The sequence below is a fragment of the Doryrhamphus excisus genome, linkage group LG21, assembly GCF_037039965.1.
Source record: "Doryrhamphus excisus strain RoL-2023G ecotype Guam linkage group LG21, RoL_Dexc_Guam_v1.1, whole genome shotgun sequence".
Lineage (NCBI taxonomy): Eukaryota > Metazoa > Chordata > Actinopteri > Syngnathiformes > Syngnathidae > Doryrhamphus > Doryrhamphus excisus.
This window is the reverse complement of record NC_136377.1, coordinates 8,156,492-8,184,457: the sequence shown is the minus strand read 5'-3', so window position 1 is coordinate 8,184,457 and position 27,966 is coordinate 8,156,492. Positions and strand designations below refer to the sequence as shown.

The window sequence follows — 27,966 nt, the reverse complement described above, 5'->3', positions numbered from 1 at the left end:
GCAGGCATAATTTGGGCTTTGTATTTGTGGATTATTTCAAGTTGTTTGGGTTATTTCTATTCTATTAATAACTGGTGGGAGGAAGGACTGAATGAGTTATTTTGCACCTGTGCATGAGCAAATGTGCTCCTGACTTTGACTTATTTTGTGAGGTTTTTGATCATTTCTATTATGCAAATTAAAGGTTGCTGTTAATATGCTTTGCAGCGTGAGGAAAAATTCAATACGATGAAATACTGAGGGCTTTGGTTTGCTTATTTCTAGTCATTTTGGTTACTTATGTTATGAAGGGGAGTGTTATCATTAACCACTGACAGGAGTTACAGTATATGACATATCTATGCATTTGTTGTTTATTTTTGTGCGGTTTCAGTTATACGTATCTATTATACAATATTCAGGTTAACATTAATAATTGACAGCTAGAAGTAACTACACAACAGCAACTGTGCCCATGAGCTTGTCTATAGGTACTGTATATATGATAATACAGTAATCCTTTATTTACTGCAGTTAGTTGGACGACGATGATGGATGAACTTCAGACAATTGTGATTCCTTATTGTAGTTGGAGCATAGAAAACCTGTTTACAACCTTCTTAATAGATTTTTTTTTTGGAGTGGTTCATCCGCAGGCCACACAGCGAGGAGACCTGGGTTCGATTTCCCACTTGGGCATCTCTGTGTGGAGTTTACATGTTCTCCCCGTGTTTGTGTGGGTTTTCTTCGGGTACTCTGGTTTCCTCCCACATTCCAAAAACACGCTAGGTTAATTGGCGACTCTGAATTGTCCATAAGTATGAATGTGAGTGTGAATGGTTGTTTGTCTGTATGTGCCCTGTGATTGGCTGGCGAACAAACTAGGGTGTAAGCTGCCTCTCGCTCGAAGACAGCTGGCATAGGCTCCAGCATGCCCTCCACCCTCGTGAGAATTAACGGTAGAGAAAATGTATGGATGGTTAGAGCCCTCTGGACACAAAATAGCAGCCCTATAGTCACTTTTATACTCATATTACCCAATATAAAATAAAAATTTGCCATTTAAAACACAATGTAAAGACTACAGTAACCCAGTTGCAGTATAAAATACACTCTTGGATTTTTTATTTTAGTTTATTTATCCGTATTTATGATTGAAAATACTTAATTTAGGTGAATTATATGTTAACTTTACTCAAAGTCTTGAAATTCTATCCATGATGTGGCAAGGAACAACTGTATATTTACATATATGTCACAGTTATGGCAGTGCGACAGATGCCAGCTCGTGTTGTTGTGCAAAAGTACTTTGGTAAAACTCACTTCCTGACTCCCTAAGAGCCGTGCTGGACTAGTAGACCGATTTAAGCTCATTGGCAATGCTCAACTATCAATCATTTGGATCTGTGGATGCAGTACATGCAGCGGTACATCATTTGAAATGTGTATTCTGCTACAAGAAGAAACCTTTACAAAACAATGATTGTTGAGGGTTTATGTGTTGGTATGAAAACTGCATGTTGAGTTTCATAACAAGCTGTGGCGAATCAATGACTATATGTTACACGACTGTCAAGTCGCTGACATCCAAGGCCAAGACGATGCAATTAAACACGGTGGCTGTCAGGGGGACTGGAACATACTCCGCTAACCTTTTCCTCTATAGCTTCTGTCAAAGTCTATACATGAACATGACTGCCTCTGATGTAATTAACTTTTCTATTAGCACACTGGCCTCAGAGGTAGACCAAACCACTTTTTAAAGAAAAAAAAAAAGTAAGGGAAAAAAGGTTCTCACATATCTTCGCTCTCATTAATGATCCAGCACTAATTCAAATGCAGACTTTGGCACGGTGATCTTTCCTAAACTGCCTGCCTTTTTGGAGCCAAATAGATGTAGTTTATTATTAACAAGCAGATGTTGTTGGCACCACAAAAAGGAATTCAAAAGTCAGTCAGTTGATTGTCAGATTGACAATCAATACACTCCTGATCAAACTTGTATTGCAAGAATATACATTTTTCACTGTTGGATCTTAAGGAGGTAGTAGGTAATGGTAATGGTTTTATTTCATTTGAACATGCATCAGATTACAATTGAATGCATCACATAATCAGTTCACAGTTCCACATGTTCGAAAGGAGTAGGAAGAAGCAAAGCTTATTAAATCCTACCCCTCCATCTGGTACTTTTACAATCAGTAACTGTTACATTTGTTCACTTCCTGCTTTCCATAATACAGTTAGGTGTTTTTGTTTTTGCATTTTGAATTTTAAAATTTGTTGTCCCATACCGAAGTACGAGGTGATATGACCATACAATGACATAATGGGTACCATAGTAACTGTCCATATCGTGATATATATAGCACATCATGGCTGGTTCAAGACTCAAGTAGTCTTTGAGTAGTAGGTTCAAGCAGTATTTCATTTATTCATTCATTTTCTACCGCTTTTCCTCACGAGAGTCGTGGGGGTTGCTGGACAGCTGGAGCCTATCCCAGCTGTCTTCGGGCGAGAGGCGGGGTACACCCTGGACTGGTCGCCAGCCAATCACAAGGCACATATAGACAAACAACCATTCACACTCACATTCATACCTATGGACAATTTGGAGTTGAGAGCAAAAATTCAGAGCAAAAATGGCCTTGTCTCTTTCAATGCCACTAAATTGCCCATTTGGAATTTGCATTAGAGCACCAAACACGGGACCGCGCCCCACCCAAAACAACTCTGCAGCCCACTGTTAGGTTGAGACCCACTAGTAAAAACGTCACTTGGATGTTCGCCTGATCTAAATCCAATTGAGAACATTTGGGTTGGGGATGGATGGCAGGGGGAGGTTGATCAGTTTCAAAGCGTGGATGCCCTGCAGTGAAGCCATCTTCGCCACCTGGACCAACATTCCCACTAGCCTACTGGAAGCACGGGCATCAAACGTGCCCAAACCAATTTTTTAGATGATTAACAAGAATGACGCACATACTCATTACTGAATCCTTTTTTGAAAATATTATTGAAGTTTCAGGGTTTTTATGAACAGCCAACTTTAGCTTAATGGTTACAATAAATTACCCACTAATTCTTGCAATTTTTCAACTGGTCTTACATACAGGATTGTATGTAAGTTTAACTATGTTTAACTCCAATTAATTAAGTTTGGAGAAAGAAGGAGGAGATGGGTGTACATACTACTAATACAACTTTAAAAACCATGCAGATGGATTGAGTCTTGAATGACTTTTCAATTATTTCCGAGGACATCTTGTCTACATCTGAATCGTCGGGGAAAAACATGACGGCTTGCAAAAGATTTTTTTTTTTAATTAATATTTCATTATTGAAGTTAGGGTAGCTTTAAATGAAAGTTGATGTCCACTACTGCAATAAAATTCAAAAATAAATTTATCATTTGTCATCGGAAAAATATGTATGATGATTATTTATTTTGGGTCCTGTTGAGGGTGCTGTGGGCTGATTGGGTGAGTTGGGGCAACTGTGGTGGCTGGGAGGTCAGAGGTCATTCTACTAGCTTTTATTTTTGGTACTTTTGTTCGCATAAGGTTTATGTACAACACTTACTCGCATGTAAACTCTACGCTATACATGTTGCTAAGTATAAGTATGTTGCTAAGTTGTACTTCTGCTGTGTCTCCTTTTGGTTGTGACCCTTGAGCAAGGCCGTAATGTGGTGATATATCTTTTTGTTTCATGCCAAAAACTCAGAATAAAGTTAGCGTCCAAAACATAAATTGTACACCACAATTCAAAGTGTTAGTAATTGTCATTTTAATTACTCGTGCGCCCATATCATTATTGGCAGATACTGTGTGATGTCATGTTCATCTTTAGCTGCTCTGTTGCCGCCTGTTTGTTGCCTGTTTCAGTGCACTGCAGGTCCTGCTGGGGCAGAGCCACCCGTGCACACCTGAGAACAATTCATCATCAGGGCTTTATAAGCCTCACTCATTGCCAGATTGTTTCCTTGGCCTTCACTCGCTCCCTGTACAACTACTACATTCCCGTGTCTTGTTACTTTCTGGTCATTTGCTCTATGAGAAGTATGTACTTTTTTCTATTTAGCTTATTCCACTAACTCTATTTTTTTGTAGTTTTCATCTGCCAGTATTTTTCAGCAGTTGTTGTTTCCATTGGAGAACTTTTTGTATTGGACTTTTTATCTACATCTGGCTTTTTGTCCTCGCTATATTGGGATCCAACTACTGGCTTACACCAGTTGTAACAAATGAACTGCCAATATGAATTTCTGCCAATATTGTCTGATATCATTGGTCGGTTGATAACATTGGACATTCCCTACTGTATAATTAAAACAAAATAAAACCCAAATAAAGCAAATCTGGTCATGCTAGACAGAGATATAATGGGTAAGGGAATGGGAAGGTGTTTGCAGACTTATACTGTCACCTTGTTTTGTTTTATAGGTATTGCATTTTCAAGTATTGACTTTGAGTATGTAAGTATTATTACATCAGTATAAATATTGTTTATTGCTTATCGGGAAGACCCTTTCTTATGTCACAATAGGCACAATTCATTCATTCATTTTCTACCGCTTTTCCTCACAAGGGTCGCGGGGGGTGCTGGAGCCTATCCCAGCTGTCTCCGGGTGAGAGGCGGGGTACACCCTGGACTGGTCGCCAGCCAATCACAGGGCACATATAGACAAACAACCATTCACACTACAATAGGCACAATTGACACACAAAATAGGCACAAAAGAATTTACAATATTCTAATTTAGATTTCAGATTGTAGTCATTTGGGACTACAATTGGAGCTTCCGCTTTTTTTTTTGTTTGTTTTTTCAAAATCCAAGCTTTTAAAAATAGCCAAGTACTTTTCTACTAATTATAGTGTATAATTTTTTTTTCTTCAAAACCCTAGCAAATTCCCGTGATAAACCAGATTGTTGATAGACACCTACTGATGTAACGCTTTCTATTCATCCCTTTTCATACAACGTAAAGCTCTTGAAAGATGCCACAATAATAACATATTGTCAAAGGATTGTGTTTGTGTTGATCAGATTGCTTGTGTCATACAATCCCACACATTTTTAATCTTCTTTGAGTTGCAATGTGTGTTATTTGTCTTCTCCTTTTTTTTGCCCATTTATGTAGCTTATACACATTGAGAATTCATCACGGACGCCCAGTGAATGGTGTGGTGTCATGTATTTGGGGCTAGGTCCATCTTACACTATCGATAGCATCAAGTCTTTCTCCACTTCTTCCTCTTCTCTTTTGCTCTTGGTAATCCTGTCATTGTTGTTGCAACTGCTTCTTGTATTTCCTGTATAATTGAATCAAGTGCTGCTGTCCAGACAGGATTGGCACCACAATTGTCAGCCGTCGCTTTCCTTTGTAGGCGACTCAACTCTGTCGGATGGCTTGGGTATCTATGAGACAAGAGAAGAAAGTAGAGGCGGATGATTCTTCAGAGAAACCATTGATCTATTGAAAAACAAAGGTTCAAATCAGTACAGTCATCCCTCGCCACTTTGTGGCTAAAATTTCACTGCTTCAAAAGGATATTAATTAATAAATCATGCTGTTTTGTGGTTAAATACAGCCTATTAATTAAAAAAAAAGTGTTGTACTCATTATCAGGGCTTGGTATTGCGATCTGGACTCCGAAATAGCAGCTCCACGCAGAAAGCTTTCTAGATCTTCCAGACTCTGCACCTCTTCCAGCAGTGTTTTCTCATATTTCCTGCTTCCTGCCCAAAACGGTCTCGGTAATTTACCCCACCACCGCCGAGCCCACTCCACTGTCATAGGTCACACTCCCGAGCGTTCCCAAGGACTTTGAGAAACGTAGGTCCCAAGTTGTACTCCGGTTTCCTCCCACATTCCAAAAACTAGGTTAATTCATTCATTCATTCATTTTCAACCGCTTTTCCTCACAAGGATCGCGGGGTTGCTGGAGCCTATCCCAGCTGTCTTTGGGCGAGAGGCGGGGTACACCCTGGACTGGTCGCCAGCCAATCACAGTGCTAGGTGAATTGGTGACTCCAAATTGTCCATAGGTATGAATGTGAGTGTGAATGGTTGTTTGTCTATATGTGCCCCGTGATTGGCTGGCGACCAGTCCAGGGTGTACCCCGCCTCTCGCCTAAAGACAGCTGGGATAGGCTCCAGCACCCCTGCGACCCTCGTGAGGATAAGCGGTAGAAAATGAATGAATGAAAATGCAGGCCATCTGCAGACCGTATAAGGAAGTCCGGGTTGCAGTGACATCACTAAATGTCGGTTTTCAAAGTGTCCAAACCTTATTGACTACACGTTGGCAACATTTATAGGTACCAAATGCCCTTCTTGACACATCTCCCCCGTTTCTTCTTAGTCAAAGCTGTAGTTAATCACATCAAATTTGATACAGTATCTCTATGTTTCCACTTCAAAACAGTACTGCAAGAAACTGCAATGGAGCTACATTGAATGCAACAGCTACTAATACTTCCTGAATACCAATGTGCTTAAGGTGGCAAGGGTCAATGTTCACAAGCCAATTTTTCGCTAATCGGATTTAGGGCTGCTTATTCTCAAATTTATATGCTAGACCTTCCAGCTCTTCTCTTTGCTGCAACTTTTTCTGCACTCCTCAAACTTCCTATTCAACTTTTCTCCTCTCTATACTTTATGCTAAGATCCCAGCTCATGAAAACCCCCCCAAACCGATACAATGACCTGTATTCCATTTCTGATTGAGTTTTTTTTCTGCACTTCTATCTATACGTCCGTAACACTCTGTATAGTGAATTTTGACGCCCACTTTGACTCATTAGCGGGAAAATAGATCATGCGAGATAAGAACATCTTGTGTAAAACTATTTGTCAGTCTGATCCCAGCCTTCATTTGCAGAGGAGCTCATTAAACAGGATCCATTTGAGCCCTGAAAGAGGAAGCCAGTTAAGGAATGTTTAGGCTTGAGGGTTTCCTGGATGGCATTTGAAATGTCAGCGCACACACACACTTACGCCTTATGAAAAGGCTCTTCATCTTTAGTAATTCAATGAATATTTACGTGGCATATTATCTGTTCCTGGCAGACAAAAACAGGCTAAATAGAAGGGCCCTCTGCATTTATCATGGACAGCCATTGTTTTACCTCTTTCCCCTCCCCCCACTCCAAATGTGACAGTTCTCTTGTTGTCGTATAAACACTTTAAAGAACAATGTGGTTATTTAGCCAACTCAAACAGAGACTTTTCTTTTTAAATGTCACCTCCAGTAGTTTTCAACTACTTTTCTATAGTGTTTACACGCAACAACTATAAAGTCTGTTTTTTTAAAATAGAACATCACGCCACCCCCAAAATGTAGTGTCGGCTGGCTGTGCCGTCTCCTGATATTATTGCTGACCTTCACCGTACATGATGATTTCAGTGTTGTTGTCCTCTAATTAATGGCATGTTTTGGATTGCAACTAATTGATATTGCGCTTGTTTTTCACTCGACACAGCCTTTGCCATTACGAAGTACGCCTTGGTAATTTGTTGCAATTCAATAGGGAAATAAAGGACTTCAATAAATCTGACCTTTACGTGTGTGTGTGTGTGTGTGTGCATGTCATAGTGTGTGTGTATGCGTTGTGTGTTGAGTGAGACCAGTGAGAACATAACTCTTGTTAGTGGTGATATTGAAGGCTTGGATGTGATATTTAAGTCCCCCTTTTTTCTTAATTTTTCCCTCAAATCAATATAATTAATGCAATCAGTGAATGCAAAGGGGTCTCAGGCTTACATACAATACATTATACATTTGTTCCTCACTGCTTTGCCCTTTGGATCTCTCCGCTTCACTCTATTATGGTTTTTGAAAAAGGTATGAATAAATACATAATGCTGTTTCCTGGTCGAATACTGGTTATTATTTCACATATTGCATCATGTTGCATATTTTTTTGCATAATTGAAGCATTTTCAAACATTAATTCATTCATTTTCTATGCTAAAAATGACTATAGGGGTGTTATTTCATGTCCAGAGGGCTCTAATAATCAATTTTTTGGACCGCTTATCCTCACAAAGGGTCACGGGCATGCTGGAGCCTATTCCAGCTGTTGAGAGGTGCAGTACACCCTGGAGTGGTTGCCAGCCAATCACAGGGCACATATAGACAAACAACCATTTACACATTCAATGATATGCAATATTCTAGACTGGTCACTAGGTGTCAGTAATGTTCCTGTATTGGTCGGGGAGAGACACTAGCCCGGAACAACATGCTTGTGTTGCAGGTTTGAATTACTAATATAAACTCTAATAAAAACCTGGAATAAAAATGTGATCAATGCCCATTTTAACTTTAAACCCCCCTATGTCACTTCCTGTCCGCCTGCTATTATTCTATAAATATATAACAATTGTAAGCCGGTATATGTACTGTATGCTGTATGTGCTGTACATGTACTGTATGGACCAAAGTTCAGTGAATCATGAATTTGAGTGTAAGATGGTAATTATTTTTTCCGGGTCAAGAGACTTTATTGTACATACATGCACCTCTCTCCAAGTCAGAGCTTTTCTTCCTGGAACTCACATGCATCAGTCTCCAGCAGAAGCATTATGATGCTGCTTTTAAGACAGTTACAAAGACAAAACAATTAGTACTTAGTGCATTTGACAGTTAGAGCAAATTATGATGAGTTAAAAAACAAACATATTGGATGTCAAGGAATCGATTTAAGGATTCAAGGTAGGCCCGTACAAGCTTGAGATGTTTTTGTGTTGTCAAGCAGCAACTCGGCAAATGACAGCCTGCGACACATGGGAATAAACACTGTGTGAATAAGTAATCACTTGAGAAGATCAGCTTCAATGAAACGAACGCTCATCCTTCCCTGCTGAGTGTCTTTCCATCCTGGAGCTGTAGCAAAATAAATAAATAAATAAATAATTAAGCAAAACGTGTGAGGCATGGGTCAGTGTGTAAATGTTTTGCATACCCCGTGATGAGAAACTGGCACCAGCACACAAGTGCTCCCTATGGAGTGACGGCTGCGTGTGACAGCTCGTACAGTGGTATATTACCACGTGTTTACATGAATGAAAACCTGACCACTCCAACGCAGCAGGATCACAGATACTTGCTTGGGATTTTTATCCTAATTAATGCCAGAGCCATCCCAGGAACACTGACAGGGAGGGCCGTGTTGGAGAGCACAGGCTTAGAAATTGATGTTTGTTTAGTGTGTGTGCTTTCGCTTAACATCCATATTTGCATGCTAATGACTCTTAATCGGGGAGATCTTTTGGAGTGCAGGTTTTATACGGTTTATGTTAAAAACCTACAAAACATTTTTGCCTCGGTTCATGTACATTTGACGGTTAGAATATAGTATGGTGCGTATCTTGTCGTGTTAGTAGTATATGCCATGTGAGTCCTTAAATAGCACAGTTATGCCACTCGTGTCTACTTTTCTAGTTGATCATGGCTGAAAAATAACCCACCATGGAGCCAACCTTGGTTTGAGTCTGAAATTCTGGGACCGAGGTTTCAAACTTCCTATTTTTCGTATGATTCCGTTTGCAATTGCAAAAATGTAGACTTGGCTTTCATACATTGTCTCAATTATCGTACAATATTGAACATAACAAACTTGTCCATGAAACTGGGTGCCCAAAACCGCTTTGATGACTCACTGTTATTCAGCGACTGCTCAATAACCCACCATGGGGCCAAAGAAAGTTGCAAGCGTCATTCATTTCATAAAGATGAAGAGAACTATTCGCAGTTTTCGTATGTTTCGTTTTTTTGGTCTGACCTTTTGGAACAAATTAATGCAAACAAGGATGCCCTGTGGGGATACTTGATGGTTGTCTACAACCATGAATTTCGAGTTAATAATAAATTAGGCCCAACACATGAGCATTCATTCATATTCTACTGCTTATCCTTATGATGGTCACGGGGGTGCTGGAGCCTATCCCAGCTGTCTTCGGGTGGGAGGCGGGGTACACCCTGGACTGGTCGCCAGCCAATCACAGGGCACATATAGACAAACAACCATTCACACTCACATTCATACCTATGGACAATTTGAAGTCGCCAATTAACCTAGCATGTTTTTGGAATGTGGGAGGAAACCGGAGTACCCGGAGAAAACCCACGCATGCACGAGGAGAACATGCAAACTCCACACAGAGATGGCCGAGGGTGGAATTGAACTTTTCTAGCTGTGAGACCTGCTCGCTAACCACTCAGCCGGCTTGGGGATTTATCATGTTAAACCAAAAAGTGACTTCAAGCTTTTCTTACTGTCACTCACATAAAGAGATTGAGGTCATTATGGTAATGCATGCCGTTATATTGCATCAGCATACATTGGCAATAGTAAATCAACCAATAGTCAACCAATAGTCTACTGTATGCGTTCTCTTTGGGTTTTTATGTGTTGCACAGTTAATATAAAATGCTAATGGTTAACCCGCTGCATAACCTCAGCCCCCCCGCCTGAGTCACGTAGCACACCACCGTTGGAATTGGCATTAATTGCTTGAGAGGGGAAAGTAATTATCTCAGGTGATTATTACTCTTGGGTAGAGTGAGAAGCAAGACACAAGGCTTCCCTGTTGACTCCCTGCGGAGCGGACGTTTCCAGATTTCTTGCCTTAAACGTGTTTTAATTGGAATGGAAGAGCCGTTAACGTTGTGAGGTCTCCTGGCTCAAGGGTTTATTACACACACACACACACACACACACACACCGTCAAACATATCCGGCTCAACACCACATTTGCTAACATATTGACACTCAGCAGACACTTTATTGGGAACAACTCAATGCACTCTAATGTACAGTGGTGAGAAAAAGTGTTCGCCTCCTTCCTGTTTTTTTTTTTTTTTGGCATGTTTGGCACACTTGAATGTTACAAATCATCAAACAAATTGAAATATTGACAACGCAACTTTGCACAAAATGCAGTTTTTAGTTTAGTTCAGGGACCTGTTATGCTTTTTCCACTTTTCTGACCTATAAATGTAGTTAGAATGTTGCATTTTTGTGTTAAACAATGCCAAAGTTTCAGATAATGAGGTTTGCACATTTGGAAGTGAGTCCTGAAAGAAGTTTGGTATGGCTCAAAACGTTCGGTCTCAAAAGGTGTGGTAAAACTGACCCTTTGTGATGTCACAGAGGGGTGGACTTCCTTATATGGTTCATAGTTAGGAAGCATTGTGACCAATCATGTGGGTGGAATAAATTAAATTAGACCTTTTTGACAGCAAGCACAAATCAAAGAAAATACAGCTGGAATAGGTGCAGATTCTGGAAAATCTAAAAGGTTTTCTGTGCGGGTTATTGTGCGTAGCTGCTCTATAGGAGACCACAACTCAATACAAAGAGTTGAGGTATTTATCAATGATAAAACAATCTTGGATAACGTTATTTCATCCTGGTTGGGGATAGGAGAAGGACACAAAAACCTAACAGGAAGATCATATCATGGTTTTATTGAGCGGCTCTGACATCAACTCTAATTGCATCCCGTAGAATGATTTGCAGTGAAAGTCGTTACTGATGTGCTGGCTGCAAAATACACACACAATTTCTACTACACAGATATATTGATAAAGTACCGTAACTTTGGAAATCCAATACCAATCGTTAGATACGTATGTTAATTAGCATTGGAAGTGCCTTGAACGCCTTCTAACACACATCAGCTGCAAAGCAAGAAGCGAGGCTGTAGTTATGGGGCCAAAGTACCCCACTTGAATAAAATGGTATTAAGTTAATTTTTGGACGTGAATGTTTTTTGAGTGCAGAGTTGAATTTGCACCGATTGAACACTGCAAAAAATAAAATAAAATAAGCACCAAAAATGATGACCTTATTGAATCTAACCTCCATTTCCATACATGCAATAGGTTACACAGATAAAAACATAAAGAGTGAAACTGAATTACCATTTGTCATTGAAGTTCTTATCATCATTCAAAGTGTAATTATGAATTTTCCTCAGTCCTCCTGAGACTCTCAGTCAACGCTCTCTTGTGTGTGTGTGTGTGTGAGAGAGAGAGAACACAAGTCGATGTGTCTGTTAAAGCTTTTTAATTGCGAGGCGGCGTCCTTCGCCATTAAACAAATGGCACTTCTGAAGAATGAACTTGGACGCAGTGAAAGGGGATGAAGGTTGTGTAATGATGCCTCTGGAGACGTGCCCACACGCTACCTGCTGTGCGGCAAACATGCCAGTCAAGCGCCAGGTGGTCAGTCGTCTGCGTGTGTGTGTGTGTGATGTCCTACCAAAGTTGGACAACAACACACATTTAAATGTCATTAAAAGTAAATAGCCATGGAAAGATGAAGGTCCGGACATGACTTATTGTGTGATTCAGAATTATGGAAGGCTAATGTGTTTTTCTCATGTCCTCGGTTGTGATCCAAGGCATAATAAGCTTAGCTTTTTATCAGGCGAGGACCCATATTTGGTAACTCAAGTGTGGTTTTTTTTCCATTGAATCCAACTCATATCCATATAAGGTAGTCACATGTGATGACTCCTCCCACCTAATAAGCAAAAAGGCTGATATTAATATGAATGAATGAAAGTTATCACCAAATACAGTATAAAATATCATACTATTGAAATGTACCAGAATAACCCACTCAGTACTCCAATATAAGTAGACACGAAAAAATTGCAATAGGAAATAAAGGAAGCTGAATTAATCCGTTCCAAGGTCCATCACCATAAACCTTTCAGTAACTGCATTTCCTGTCAACAACCGAGGACATTGTTTTTTAGCCTACAATCTCACACATTTAAAAAATAATCACAATACCTAGAAGTGGAATGTTCTTGACCGGGTGCATTTTCTACAAAAGGGATGAAGACCATTAGGTACATTATCGACCATTATGTCTAATGTCTATGTCTAAATCTAATATATGTCATATTTTCTCTGATTATATCTACTATAATGGGTAATATGAGTGTAAAGGTGACTATACGGGTGTTATTTTATGTCTTGAGGGGTCTAATAATGTTAAAGAGAGTATTTCGAACATCGGAAACAGGTTTTCAATGCCATAACGTTGAAAATATTCAATTTAAATGCAATTATTATGGCTATAAATGAGCTACGACTACACAGTATTCTCTGCATTTGACACATCTGACATTTGTCTTTGCTTGTTGTGACTGCAAAAATGGTTGGATAAAAAAAAAAAACGGTATCAATGTGCACATGGACAGTAACATGGAATAGTCCACTGCATGAGAAGAGAGGGGGAAGCAGTTGAAATGATTATGATAGATTAGGTATTTTTATGTTATTTTTTAGAACATGAATTAAGACAGTAATACTGTATGAACTTTATATCAAATAACTAAATCTATCACTTTTTATGAAATTTTTTTTTGGGAGGGGGGGCTGGAAATTGTGTATGTTTGCCTCATCCACCCCTGCAATCAGGTAAGCGTAGCTGCTTTAGGATTCATCCAACAAGCCAGCATTTTATTTATGCTGGAGAAAAAGAAATGGCAGCTTTCAGTAATGTTGCACATTTTTTCCATCCACTGCTTCTGTTTTGGAAGAAACACCGGGATTTCATTCATGTTAAATCATTCCAGCTGCCGGATGCCAGTTTTGCGTTTTAACCAATATTTGCATATGCAGGAGTTACATTTGCACATTTACATATTGTGATGTGACGTGTGTGACGTCAATGAAACAGATGTGTTTGTTTTGAGGATAATCAATAGCATAGAATTAGCTTAAAAACACCTCGCTGCTTTTAACAGATAATATCTTTCAAACGTACATATCTACTAATTTCTTAATCATGTCTTTGGTATGGACTTTGAACTATTCATTCTGAACTCTGGTTTTCACATTCTACTGTTATGTAGCTTTTTTTGCACATGTATTTGTTGGCTTTCAAGATGTCAAATGGTGATTACTCAATATAACAATCTGAAATACGGTTCCATTTTATAAAAAACACTAAACTCATCACACAGCAACTTAACATTGAAAAGATCGAACTAATAAATCTGAAAACCAATATGAGTACAAATAAAATAATGTTTTTTTAGAAAAATAAATTGTATATTATATTGGTACATGTTTTGAGTGTTAAGTTGCTGTGTGATGACTTCACTGTTCTCAGGAAGAGGACATCTCGAGTGTTGTTATACTGTATATACTGACCTATCTGTGAGGAAATGGCAGCTTTCCTCGCAGACCCGCGAGCGGCACAGTATGTAAACAATTACTAGTAGTTACGAAGTAAAGGGAATGTCACAATATTAGAACTAAGGCATAAATTAAACTAAGGCATATGAGAGTAATAGATTTTTTAAAAAGTAGCAGCTTACAGGATACGCTGGAAATTGTGGTATTATATTGCTGAAGTAGCAAGAGTCAATGATCAGATCAGTTGTAGTTGGCTCTCATAAATGTAACACCTTTTTTGAAATCTTGAACTGGGAGAAGACCCTATTCATTTTGAGCTAATTCATTATCAAAATGTTATGTCATTTCATCTGGCAGGTCCAGTAATATCAGCTAACCAATATTACAGGCCAGTGTTGGCATAAAAACAGCATAATATGTTCATTCATACACAACATGTGACCTGCCAGTTTGATGGAAGAGCTGCTGCCTGTATTGGGAATGGTGATGGAAAGCTGGACAATTATTATTATTATGTATTGACAGGTTGGAAGGGGCTCCAGCTCATCCGTGAACCTGAACAATATAATTCATGGAATAATAACCATAAAGGTTTTATTTCTCATACGCTTCCTACTAATGATATCTTGGTCAAAGGTCATGTTAGGAGTGTTTTTATTTCTTCGCTATCTCTTTAGTTGCCACTTGTTTACATGTGTATAACAATGCGTATTCACCTAATTATAATTTCTGTCCAATCAGATACGCTGTAAGGCATTGGAATCAATTTATAGCCAGTAACATATGGAGATAAGACACTGCAATGCATGCCTGAGGTTCTGCAGTTGTGGCTGATTAAACCAATTAAAAATAGCATGCAGCCTGTTTATTTATTTATTTATTTATTTATTTATTCATTTATTTATTCATTTTTTCCCGGCTCCCGCTCTCAAACGCACAAACAAATAGACTAAAAATAAAGAATGAGTAAAGTCTTCTGGCTAGTTGGAGTGGCAACGCTTGGGGTCGGTGCGCGCTTCCTTTCATCTTTCAGACGTTTTGGTGACTTACCAAGGAGAACTGAGGTCTGCCATCAGCACGGACTTTCATTTTGACGTGCCCATTAAAGCCTTTAAGTGTGTCATGAGCTATAATAGGCTCCATCTTCGTATAGAAGGCAGATGTTCATCATTTGCTCCCAGCCACTGTGCCCTGAATACATTATCTCAGATTAGAGCAATAAAGGCAAGAATGTAAATGTACCTGCACTCATCCCTTTTTAAATCAGCTATACGTTGTATGATTTGCATGGAGATTCACCACCGCTCATTGCATATTGAGGAAGTAGGCTACCTTACACTTTATAGGTGAATGAATATAAAGCGCAAGTAAACTGTACGCTACATGTGGTATTTGAACAACTCTCATACTGAATATTTTATTCACCTCCTTTATGAGGAGGGTATTGTTAATATAGATAAAAGAGGACGATGAGGGCATTTTCCTTACCATGCATTCATCTTATGGAGAGGCACTTGTTGATGCATTTACATAAGAAAGTGTTCGTTTTATTCCCCGGAATTTCACATTCAAATGCTTTTTGTGCTCCGGTTTTTAAATTGATGAAATAACATAAAATGTTAATTTAAATGCAGAGGTGAAAGATATTATATATTCATTCATTCATTTTGTATTGCTTATCCTTACGAGGGTCGGGGGGTGCTGGAGCCTATCCCAGCTGTCTTTGGGCCAATCACAGGGCACATATAGACAAACAACCATTCACACTCACATTCATACCTATGGACAATTTGGAGTCACCAATTAACCTAGCATGTTTTTGGAATGTGGGAGGAAACCGGAGTACCCGGAATCTCGCCAACATGCTAACCACTCTAAATAGTAAATAGTTCATGGTGTTATATTTGTAAATGAATTGTTATTATGATGTATAACCACCTTTTTGTGTTGCTTATGTTGTGGTATAGTTGTATTTGAGCTGTCAGAAAAAAGCAACCCCCCCAAAAAATGGTGTCAAAGTTAAAGTTATGCTTGAAATGTATCTTCTCACAAAGTCGGAACTGATATTTTCTTCAAACTTAGCTATGTTCTACTGCTGATTACTAAAGAACAGAAAAACGGTAGAAACAAGATGGGGTTTTTTTGACTGTGTGCCTGGAAAAAAAAATCGTCTAAAGTGCCTGGTACTGATGTGGTTGTCTTTCGACAAATATGGCTAAAACGATTGACAGTGTTCGCTTTGCTGAAGATATTAAATGCTTGAGCAGAATCCATTAGTTGACATTGGTCCCAGTTCATTTTGGGGAAATAAAGCGAAACATGAAAATGACTGCTGTTTTTTTTTTTCCTTGTACAAATTTGGAGTAAACCTCTCCTGTTCTCCCCTATCAATTTACAGCAAGGCAGCTTAGCTCAGGTTATTTCAAGCATGACCAGGAAAGTAGCACACAATGGAGTCAATCCTGCACAAAAAAGACAGCTGGGAATAGCCACACACACACACACACACACACTCAAGCTCAGCACATTCATTTTGGTGGAAGTTGGCTTCCATAGTAAATCATGCAGGGAGCAAATTAAAAAGGAAATCATTGTGAAGTGTCCCAAATTATTGGAGCATAAGTATCACTAATGAAGTAGTTTACTTTCAAGGCGGAACATAAACAAGCTTTACTTTCAGAAAGCTCTACTCCAACATCCATCTCATTGATTGTGTTCATATATTTATGAGCTTCTGTGCATCATTTCTTAAAGCTTACATTTATGCTCTTTTTTTTATTGGAACACCTCAAATTGGGGGAAAAAATGTAATTGGAGGGTGGATGGGTCGTTACAAGCCAACACAAAATGAGATAATTCCTGTTGGTTAAGTTTTAAAGAGGCCAATGATTAAAAAGGAATCTTGATGCTATGACTCTATTAGGATGTTTTGTTATTTAGAAGTTAATTGCTATTTGATGGTCTTTGTCTTGAAATGCATTTGCACATTAAAATATCAATGATGGGCTTAGATTAGTTTGCTGCTATTTGCATCATAAAAGCTTTTAATGGTTATGAAGCAATCTGAGTGTGTGTGTGTGTGTCTACCTTACAGTTTGAAGAAAAAATGCACCTACAAACGTTGAAAATGCAAACTCTGTATGATGTAAGCAACATGGGGACATATTCAATGCTTGTTAGCATAGTCTTTACAAATGTGATAAACTTTAATTATTGAAAAAGACACACACAGTGATGTGAGATATCACTGGTATTGATCATTTCCAATCGATATCAGACTGATGTCGGCGATAACAATCCGATACCCATACTTTGCAAATTCATCTATTTTCTATATTTATACTATACTTTTCTATACTTGCACACATGGCAGACCACAAATCACTAAAGTATTGGAATTATTGGTATTTTGATTTGAGAATCTGTTTCAGAGCTGGTATCAGAAGTATCAATATTTCAGTATCACATCACCAGCAGTCGCACATGTTGTTACTAGGGTTGTCTTACTTGGGCTTATTGTTGTGTTGCATTGTAGCAAGTTTAATTCTCTTTGTTGATAAAAGTCACCAGCCTGTGATTTTACATATACATTTGTGGTGCCCCCTATGGGTTGTGCTAAAATGCCATCATACACATCATACACATAATGTAGGTGTCTTCGAAGTTTATTGTCAAAAACAAATGGTGAATAACCTATTGCCATTGACTTGCTACGTCTAACCCGTGTCCCTGCAGGGACATTATGCTATTTGGCGGCTGTGTTTTTCAACCAGTCATGCTCAAATATTACACACATTTTGTGCTGATTTAGCTAAACACCCTATTGTTACAGTAGGTGTTTTTTCGAGTTCATTGACCTGTGTGGGAAATAAAATCCAAGTCAATTTGGTACAAAATCGCAGTTTAATAACAGTGCCAGCATGCAGTGTATTTATCAGAAAAATAATAGCACAGAGGCTGAGGAGCGAGGTCATCCAGGAGAGGCTCAGAGTAGAGATGCTTCTCCTTCACATTGAGAGGAGGTGGCTCGGGCTTCTAGTCTGGATGCCCTCTGGACGCCTCCCTGGTGAGGTGTTCTGTGCATGCCCAGCTGGGAGAAAGCCCCGGGGCAGACCTAGGACACTCTGGAAGGATTATGTCTCACAGTTGGCTTTGGGTGGAAGAGGTGGTCGGGGTCCGGGAAGTATGGACTTCCCTACTGAGACTGCTGACCTCACGGCTCAGATAAGCAGAAGAAAATGGAATGACAGCACAGGCAACACAGTCAGGGTGCTTTTTTTTTTCCAAATTTTTACCCGAGTGAATACATGCTGTACAGTCGTCCCTCGTTTATTGGTTCTAGACATGACTGTGATAAGTGAATTTCCATGAAGTAGGTTTCAATATTAATAAAAAATACTATTTTTGTAGTTGGAGCATGGAAAACCTGTTTCTGACTTTCTAGAGCCTTGGAGACATGAAATAACACCCCTATAGTCACATTTACACTTTGACTACTCTTACATTGTACTGTGCAACACAGGCTATGCGTTCACTGCAGGGACATAGGAGCATGCTACAGAGAAAACTTGTTAGCTTCCAATATATTTATATTTATATAAAATATATTTATATATATTTATATATTCAAAACTTAAAGAAAGCGATTGAAACAGGAAACATCTCTCTTCTAACCCACATTTTTCTAAACTTAACTTCCAGAAGTCCAATAAGTGCAAACTTTAATTGTAAACATAGTCCATATCCATAGTAATGTGTCGTTTATTATGAACTCACATACTGTTTATCAACTATAAAGTGAGCGGCACAACACCAGCAGTCCTCTTAAGCACTTGGGAGTGTGACCAACCACAGCAAAGTGGGTGTGGCTGAAGGCGGGCCGTGGGTGGAATTAATTAAAACAGACCATTTTAGCTGGAAGCACAAAATACAGCTGGAATAGGTGCAGATTCTGGAAGATCTAGAAAGCTTTCTGTGTTGGTTATTGTGCATAGCTGCTCTACAGAAGTCCACAACTCAATACAAAGAGACGGAAAATGAGCACAATAGGTAAAAAGTAAAATATGGCGGCGTTTTAGAAAGCCAAAGCCAAAGCTAAAATACTCCATCAAGTCAGGGAAACAATGAAATGAGATCCAAAAGAGAATAATGAGGCACTTTAACCCAAAAAGTGTTGGGTGCAGGGTATGATAGGAAAGTATGCTCTCCGCGACTTAATAGCACCGCGGGAGATGTAATTGATTACTGTTATCAGTGCGGAGGCAGTTGCAGTAATCCCGATGATGGCCATCATAATACACTGCCCTGCAACATTGTGCTGGACTGATAGAAAGTGACAGAAAGAAATGTAATGAAAGAGGAGACAAGAAATGAGGGACAAAGAAGAAGCAGCGGCGTAGCGATGATGAAGAGGTTCTACTAATATAACGTGTTCATATATCACTGTTGTCCTCTCTTAGGAGGAACATTCCATCTTAACACACATGCCATTGTATCCATCAGAAAGCTGTCCTTGTTATTGATGTTTTATTAACTATAACCACCATTCATCTCTTCTTACCTATTTTACCTTTTTTCACTGCCATGCACACCTCCTTAATCAAACCTGCCTTCATCTATCACTCATTTTATCTACAGTATCTCACAAAAGCGAGTACACGCCTCACATCATAGGGACATGACTATAGAAATGAATGACTTAGAGTAGCGTACAGCTTGGGAAGTAGTGCAGATTTACACGCCTTGCATGCCACCCCTGACCAATAGCAGTCATCGAAAATAAATTGAATATTTATAAATAATCTACATGATTGGTATCAAAATCTGCAGCACAAAACCCCAATCAGAGCATCTCTAATTGAAAGGCATATTTCCTGTGTAAGATATGTGGTCCAACCAATCGCAGGGTATGTATAAGCAAACATTCATTCATTCATTTTCTAGGATCACAGGGGTGCTGGAGCCTATCCCAGCTGTCTTTTAGGCGAGAGGTGGGGTACACCCTGGACTGGTGGCCAGCCAATCACAGGGCACATATAGACAAACAACCATTCACACTCACATTCATACCTATGGACAATTTGGAGTCACCAATTAACCTAGCATGTTTTTGGAATGTGGGAGGAAACCGGAGTACCCGGAGAAAACTCACACATGCACGGGGAGAACATGTAAACTCCACACAGAGATGACTGAGGGTGGGATTGAATTCGGGTCACTTCACTGTGAGGTCTGCGTGCTAACCACTCGACCGCCGTGCAGCATAGGCAAACAGTACATTTACCCATTTATACCTCTTACATCGTATTTGTTATTCATACAAGCCATAAACAGTTGATCGCCACAACGGAAGGGAACAAGGTTTTCAAGTTCTCTTCTTGGTCTCTACTTGGAAAACATGGAAATTAGTCGCTATTCTTATCAGCTGATACAATTTTAAAGAAAGACCTGGTTAAGATGCCTCTAATTGCAAGCTAACTCCTGATGACCTGTGATGCATGATTCAAATATAACTAAAGCAAAGTTCCAAAAGAGAACCAATTTTTGCTTGTTGAAGATCCTCGATGCCGTGCTTTAGCCTCTTTACTGCTTATTCAATCTTGTATCTCTCATGATACACGAATAATGAGAGTCATTTCAAAGTATTTTATCCTTTCAGCTAAGAACTGTAATAGTTTACTTTGAAGAAAACTTAATCTGCACTGTTTTTTTTTCCTTCCACATTTCTTGTGCTGCGCAGTAAAGCGATACAGGAAAAGTCGTGTTTTTGTACCATTTGGAAGCAGCAGCTGGTCCTCGCTGAGCAAAAAGAAGGTATTTTCCTGCCTCTGTGCACAAATGTGACTGTTAATAGTACAAAGAGGGCCTGTAAAGTCAGTGAGCCTGATGACCAGGACGTTTGCGAGCAGCACCCAAACCCTTCAAGCCTATCACGGTCATCTGGACAGCTGTCATAAACCAAAAGGTTTATGACATATTTGGGACTCAGACATGCACAGCGACACCGCTGTCTTAAAGAAATATTAGAAGTGATTTGATGAGGCATCAACATTAAAGAGTCCCCAGGGGAATCTACGTCAAAGCATGTGGAGCATTAAGTATTGTGCTGCTGATGTGAGGCCGTAAAAATGTCTCACACTTTCATGTCCACACAGCTATTTTTTTTATTGCTCACAAGGTTTTTTTAACCTTTCAGATCTGTTTTCGGACATTAAATGCAGTTTGCATGTGGACAAAAGAACGTAAAATATGAATTCATAAATAAAACACTGAACTGCTTCATCACCCACTTTAAACAAACAATGGAGATGACCTCGTCACATACACCAGCCAACAATTGCCACAGCTTCATGGTGATTAAACCCCTGGTTGGCAGGAGGACTTTACGGCATCTATGGTATGATGCTGAAGGGCTTTGCATGCCAACTCATTTCGATTTTCACTAAACTATGCAACATTTCCCTAGCATAGGTCACAGTCCCATCTCGCCTGGCCACCATCAGCCCCGTCCCAATAAAGACCTCCATCAACAGCTTAAATCACTTCCTGGTTCTCACCCTAGTCATTATGAAGTGTTTTCTGTAGATTCTGTCACTCACTTGACCCCCACCGGTTTGCATACAGGACTAACAGACTTACAGAGGATGCCATAGCCATAGCCACAGTCTTCCACACTTCCATGACCCAATTTGAACTCAAGAACAGTTCTTTTCATTGACATCAGCTCTGCATTCAATTTATTGTCCCAAACAGACAACCCTTTGCAACTGGACACCAAGGACTCTATTTTCGAAGATTCGCAGGTACACCCGCCAACACGGTGTGGCCACGACACTTTGCAATTTTCATGTATGGCGCAGTCCGGCGCACCCACACGTCCGTCCCTCCCACTGGCACAAGTGGCAAAGACAAGGCGTGAGAGGGTTTAACATAGCCGAGTGTAATCTTAACCAATCAAATGAACACCTATCATTACCTTTAAATGCGCAGGACCCACCAGGCTGACTCATAACAGGAGGATGAGGTGCAAAAATTGTCAATACGGTGCAGCAACAATAACCTTGTCCTCAACACCACAACAAGTAAATAAATAATTTTGGACGTCAGGAAAAGCAGACCTGATCCTCTACCCTTCATCATCAACCAGAACTTCAAATTCCTGAGCCTACACCTGGAGAACCAACACCACCAAGAGGACCCAGCAGCAACACCATTTCCTGAGGGATTTCAACAGCAAAGCCCATGCCAAAGAACTGCCGGTGTCCTTCTACAGGTGCTGACATACTGCATCCCAGTGTGGTTTGCCAGCTGCAATGCTCAGAAAAAAAATTAAAATCTTTTCCAGAGGGCCATCAACACAGATCAAAAAAATGACGGACTGCACTCTCCTCTCCCAGGAGGAGCTGTACAGGTTCGACTGCCACAGGAAAGCCTGCAGCATCCTGAAGGACTCTTACCCTGCACACCCTCTGTTCCAACTGCTCCCCTCGGGGAGGCGGTACAGGATGCTGAAGGCCAAAACAACTAAACTGTGAAAAAGTACATCTCACTGGGCTGTCCCAACAATAATAATAAGTTAATAATTTTAATACTCTGCATGATGAAGAGCCATTACCATACCGATGCATTTCAACCAAACTAACAGCCTCAGACAAAAGCAGGTTTACCCCAAGAAGCAAACTCAGCAATCCCAGCTGTCTTCGGGCGAGAGGCGGGGTGCACCCTGGACTGGTCGCCAGCCAATGACAGGGCACATACAGACAAACAACCATTCACACTCACATTCGTACCTATGGACAATTTGGAGTCGCCAATTAACCTAGCATGTTTTTGGAATGTGGGAGGAAACTGGAGTATCCATAGAAAACCCACGGATGCACGGGGAGAACATGCAAACTCCACACAGAGATGCCTGACGTTGGAAGTGAACTCAGGTCTCATAGCGGTGAGGCCTGTGTGCTAACCACTTGTCTGCCGTGCAGCCCTTTGAGGACATTCATTCATTCATTCATTTTCTGCTGCTTTTCCTCACGAGGGTCACGGGGGGTGCTGGAGCCTATCCCATCTGTCTTTGAGCGAGAGGCGGGGTACACCCTGGACTGGTGGCATGTTTTTGGAATGTGGGAGGAAATCGGAGTATCCGTAGGAAACCCACGCATGCACGGGAAGAACATGCAAACTCCACTCAGATGCCCGAGGGTGGAATTGAACTCGGATCTCCTAGCTGCGAGGCCTTTGCGCTAACCACCGTGCAGCCCTTTGAGGACAATGATGTCCAAATTCTGCATTGGGAGAATCATTGATTTGAAAGCAGTTTGAAAGAAGCCATCTGTGTCCAATTAGAAAGATCCTGCTAAAACAGGGGAGGAGGTTTGCGCCATCAATGTATCGTCTCCTTATAATAATGTCCAAAGATTGCCTCATTCCACTGGAATCAAGACAGACCGACAACCTATTGTTGGGGAACGCAGTCGTTCGCCAGACAACAACACCAGAACACTCTATTGACCACAAACCCATGGAACACACCCACTAGAGAAATACAGTAATACAAAGAACTGAAGGAGCTTTTTGGACTAAAGATTAAACAAGAATAGTCCAGCTGCCTTGATCCATCCTATGTGGATTACCATGACCTGGATGACTGGGAATCTACAAAGACATTTAGTCAAGGAGCGTAGCGATGCCCCTGCAGCACCCTAGAAATGTCAAAGCTGTTTCCTCTTTGTCACAAATGCAGCTCAGGAAAGTGTCCTCATTTCACACGCTACTTTATGTTTGTGTCTTTAAATGTAACGCTACTGGGTATCTGCCGGAGCAAAGCTAATGCACAAATAATTACCTTCGATCCAGGCGTGATTATAATGCAACGTGGATGCAAAACAGCCATGTTATTATGTATATAAGTATAAACACAGTGCACAAACCGGATGGGATTGAGTTTCTCAAGGTGAACACAGAGCTACCATGTCAGATGATGTTTCACTAGATGATGTTTGAGCTTGATCAACCATTTCCCACAGATAAGTTTTGGACTTAGACAGCCAAACTAGAATATAGAACAGCACAGCAGACCTTCTCATCCACAGGTCATACAGAAATAATTATTGAATAGTAAAGGAAGAGGCATTCATTTTTTAAGCCTCCTCCAGCTACCAGTTCTAGAAGCACGAGACTTAGCTTGGCTTTTTGGGGCCGTTTGCTGCAAAATAGCACAAATTTACCCAACAATTCAAAGTTTGCTGACAACAGAAAAGTTACAGGCATCCAGTTCCACTTTTGCCCTGCAGGTGCTGGTCTTTAATGCAAAAAAGTGAAAATAAATTGTTGCTTCCACGTCGATCCTCATCAAATTTTAATGGAGTCTTGCTCAGCACCGCAACCATCCATGGACATCAGTGCTGTCGTTTTTGCGCAATCAACCACAGCAAACAGCAAAGACGACCGTCTCTAGGGATCCACATTTGATTAAATTCCTGCAATCTTTTTTTTAATTACTATGTACAGAGTCACGCAAAATGATCTGACACATTTGTAGGTTAAATAAAAGGCAAATAAAGTAAAGAAACAAAAGTGTATTTTCGAAAAGTACATATAATACCATTCTGTTTCATTATGTTTTAAAAAGTAAATGAGTTCTGGCGATGCAATGTCGGCCGGTTGATTTTCGTTTACAAATCCAGTAGCTCTGAAGTTTCTTTACTTTATTTGCGTTTTATTTAACCGACAAATATGCCAGCTCATTTTGCCTGACCCTGTATAATGAACAGTAAGATTTGTGTTTATTGTTATATATAGTTATACTTTGCAAAGGTGTAGAAGTGTCATTTTGACTCTGTCTATTACTATGGTGCTACATTTTTAGTTTTTATGCTGCTTTGTTCTCTCCCCTCCTCTCCTACATTTCTCCCTTTGTGGCTTACTCCTAGGTCGTAGCATCACTACAAAAAAAATGCTGACATCGTATTGAGTGTCAGCAGGCAGCCAAGGTAGCTCTCCTGAGTTATTGTGCTTTGATCATAGAGTTGCACTGACTAGTCAACCTCCCTCTTAATTTACACACCTTATTATCTCCCCTCTTTGCTTATTTTTACAGCATCGGCTTTAACCTCCCGCCCCAACGCTCTCGACCTTAAACTTGGACCTCTGGCCTTTTCTTCATGGTCTTGTGTTTCTCACTTGACACGATTCACTCTCGAGAGACCTCAAACTTTTTATTTACTGGCATGTCAGAGTGTTCATGTTTGAAGTACTTCCCTCAAGGCATAAACAAAAGATTTATTTTTTTGAGGGGGGCTTTGTGTGGCTTGTTGCTAGGCAGAATCCACAGGGCTCAGTGAGATGTAAAAACAAGCTTATGCATACACAATTAATATAATAGGGTAGCCTTAATTTCATTGCAATTCACTTATAGCTGAATAGTATTATTAAATAACCTTGGCAAGCAGCGATAAAAATAAATACATTGAAAAATCTAAACATGCAGCAATTGAACAAAAGTTAGAAAAAAAGAATCAAGGTACAAACTCAATAATTAAAGCATATTTTTATAATATAATCTGTCATGATTAATAAATATTACTCTGAATTAGGGTGCTCCGAACGATCGGCCACAGATCAGTATCGGCTGATATCAGCGAAAAATCCACAGCATGGATTATTTGTCTTTATTCCAGTTAAAGAGCATAACAGTGTCATCTCATTTGAAAATCTGAATATTTTGCAGAAATGTGGTGAAACTGCAGAAAGTTAAGGTGATAAAATAACAGCTTAGCTCAAGTAAACATAGCATCATTACTCATTCAAGGCTGTTGGGCATTATCAGGAGACAAGGACGCATGCACATTTGAATCCATAATGAAGGAATTCCAAACAAAACATCTACATATGCGAGTGCAAATACAAAGAAATGAGAAAACTGATTTGTGTGTGTGTTGTAGAATGAAAGGCTTCTATTTAGCTCTTGCAGTTTGTGATTTTCTCAACATTTTTTTCACATTTATTATAAAAGGATGCATGTTTTTGACTTACACACATCTGACAATGCAGTCTATATACATTTGTGTTAGAGGTAGAAGTCAAGAAGGGTGAAGTCAATGAGATGTATGATCAAAATCAACATCAAGGTTTTAAGAACACATCAAATAATAATAATAATAATCATAATACTGGAGCTGGAGATCTGTCTCATACAAATATGCAACCAAAAACATCAACGGAACCATGGTTACATAGAAATGAGAACATATGATTTTAAAGGTAGCTTAGTGTTTTTTTCACAGTCTCTGATTGCTGTGGCATTTTATAAGGCAAATAATTGGTGCAATATCTGTCACTTTGTGGGTAGACGCAAATAACTTCTCACGGTTAACAAGCTAGTTAGGCCGGAGACGGCCGGACAACTCTAGCACTCGCTCCTATTCTCTTTAAATTTCAATTTTTCCTGTAAAAATTCATTCATTCATTCATTTTCTACCGCTTTTTCCTCACAAGGGTTGCGGGGGGTGCTGGAGCCTATCCCAGCTGTCTTGGGGCGAGAGGCGGGGTACACCCTGGACTGGTGGCCAGCCAATCACAGGGCACATATAGACAAACAACCATTCACACTCACATTCATACCTATGGACAATTTGGAGTCGCCAATTAACCTAGCATGTTTTTGGAATGTGGGAGGAAACCGCAGTACCCGGAGAAAACCCACGCATGCACGGGGAGAACATGCAAACTCCAAACACAGAGGTGGCCGAGGGTGGAATTGAACCCTGGTAATGACCATGTTGTATAAGATAATCCCTGTTTCACAATTTTATACATTTTTTAATTTAAGCCGATTTTTTAAATAATGTTTTCAATATCAGTGAACAGTTAGGTTGTGATTTAAAAAAATTGCCAACTGTTTGACTGACGACTTGTGTGCATGATTGACAGGAAGAAACGCTCTGACTCGCTTGGGGGAAGTAGTCATTTCATAACGCCTGTTGGTTTGCATGTACATATAAATCTCTAGACCACAAATACTTGTTTTTTTGACGACCTAGCTTTTTCCGATGTGCGATACTGAAATAATAAAGTGATGCTCATCTTCTAGCCTACATAAATCCTAGTTGTGAGTCGTAGTTCTTTGTTATATAGTGAATTTTGTGTCCAATCTTCTTTGGAAAAAGGTGTTTCCCGATTCCATTAGAATAGTAACACATCAAATGGTCCTTTGGGGCTAAAGCCGCGGTGTGAAGTGATTCCTTTTGGCAACAGCCTCAAAGTTTCACAATTGATGGTCTCTGTTTCTTAGCCGAATCATAAACTACATAAAGTGACAATACATCTTCTCCCCCTGTTGATCAAACATCTCTATTAGAGGATAAATCCAGAAAAGGCCCAATCATGATCTGTAGGAGACGTCTTATCATATTAATGACACATACATCACAATTAGATTAGATTATGCACGTGGGAGTTAATTGACCCTATTGTGCATGGATCATTACATTTCACAATAACTTCAGCAACTGATCCCAAAAACAAGGTTGACAAACTAATGAATGTATTTATTAATGAATGATATAGCACCGCTAACCCAGAGAATTGTAAGTACAGCCTTTCTTAAGGAGGAGGAGGAGGTTGGGAATTACAGCAGCACCATCAATCAGCAGAATATGTATTGCAATGAGGTGGTAATGGAACTAAATTTAACTTCCTGAGATGAATTAAAAGTAGATGATCTTTGGGGTAGAGTTGTATGAGTAAGTGTTTCACCCTCTCTGAAACATTTGCATCGACCGCAGTAATAACGTCAGCTATGGAGATTATAATGTGGAA

At 39.8% G+C, this 27,966-nt stretch overlaps 1 protein-coding gene across 4 annotated transcripts in view; it reads left to right on the top strand.

Annotated features, from left to right (window-relative positions):
* LOC144894534 (uncharacterized) overlaps positions 1-27,966 on the top strand; it is a 136,055-nt gene that overhangs the window by 94,444 nt on the left and 13,645 nt on the right. The window contains exons 3-4 of one of the 4 annotated variants that reach the window (XM_078787514.1): positions 4,425-4,456; positions 5,371-5,562. The exons of 2 other annotated variants lie outside the window; for them this stretch is intronic. In XM_078787514.1, coding sequence (XP_078643640.1) covers positions 4,425-4,446 — 22 coding nt within the window. In that variant the 3' untranslated portion in view covers positions 4,447-4,456; positions 5,371-5,562. Of the gene's footprint in view, positions 1-4,424; positions 4,457-5,370; positions 5,563-27,966 lie in introns of those variants that run through there. One more of the 4 variants, XM_078787511.1, reaches the window with a different exon arrangement.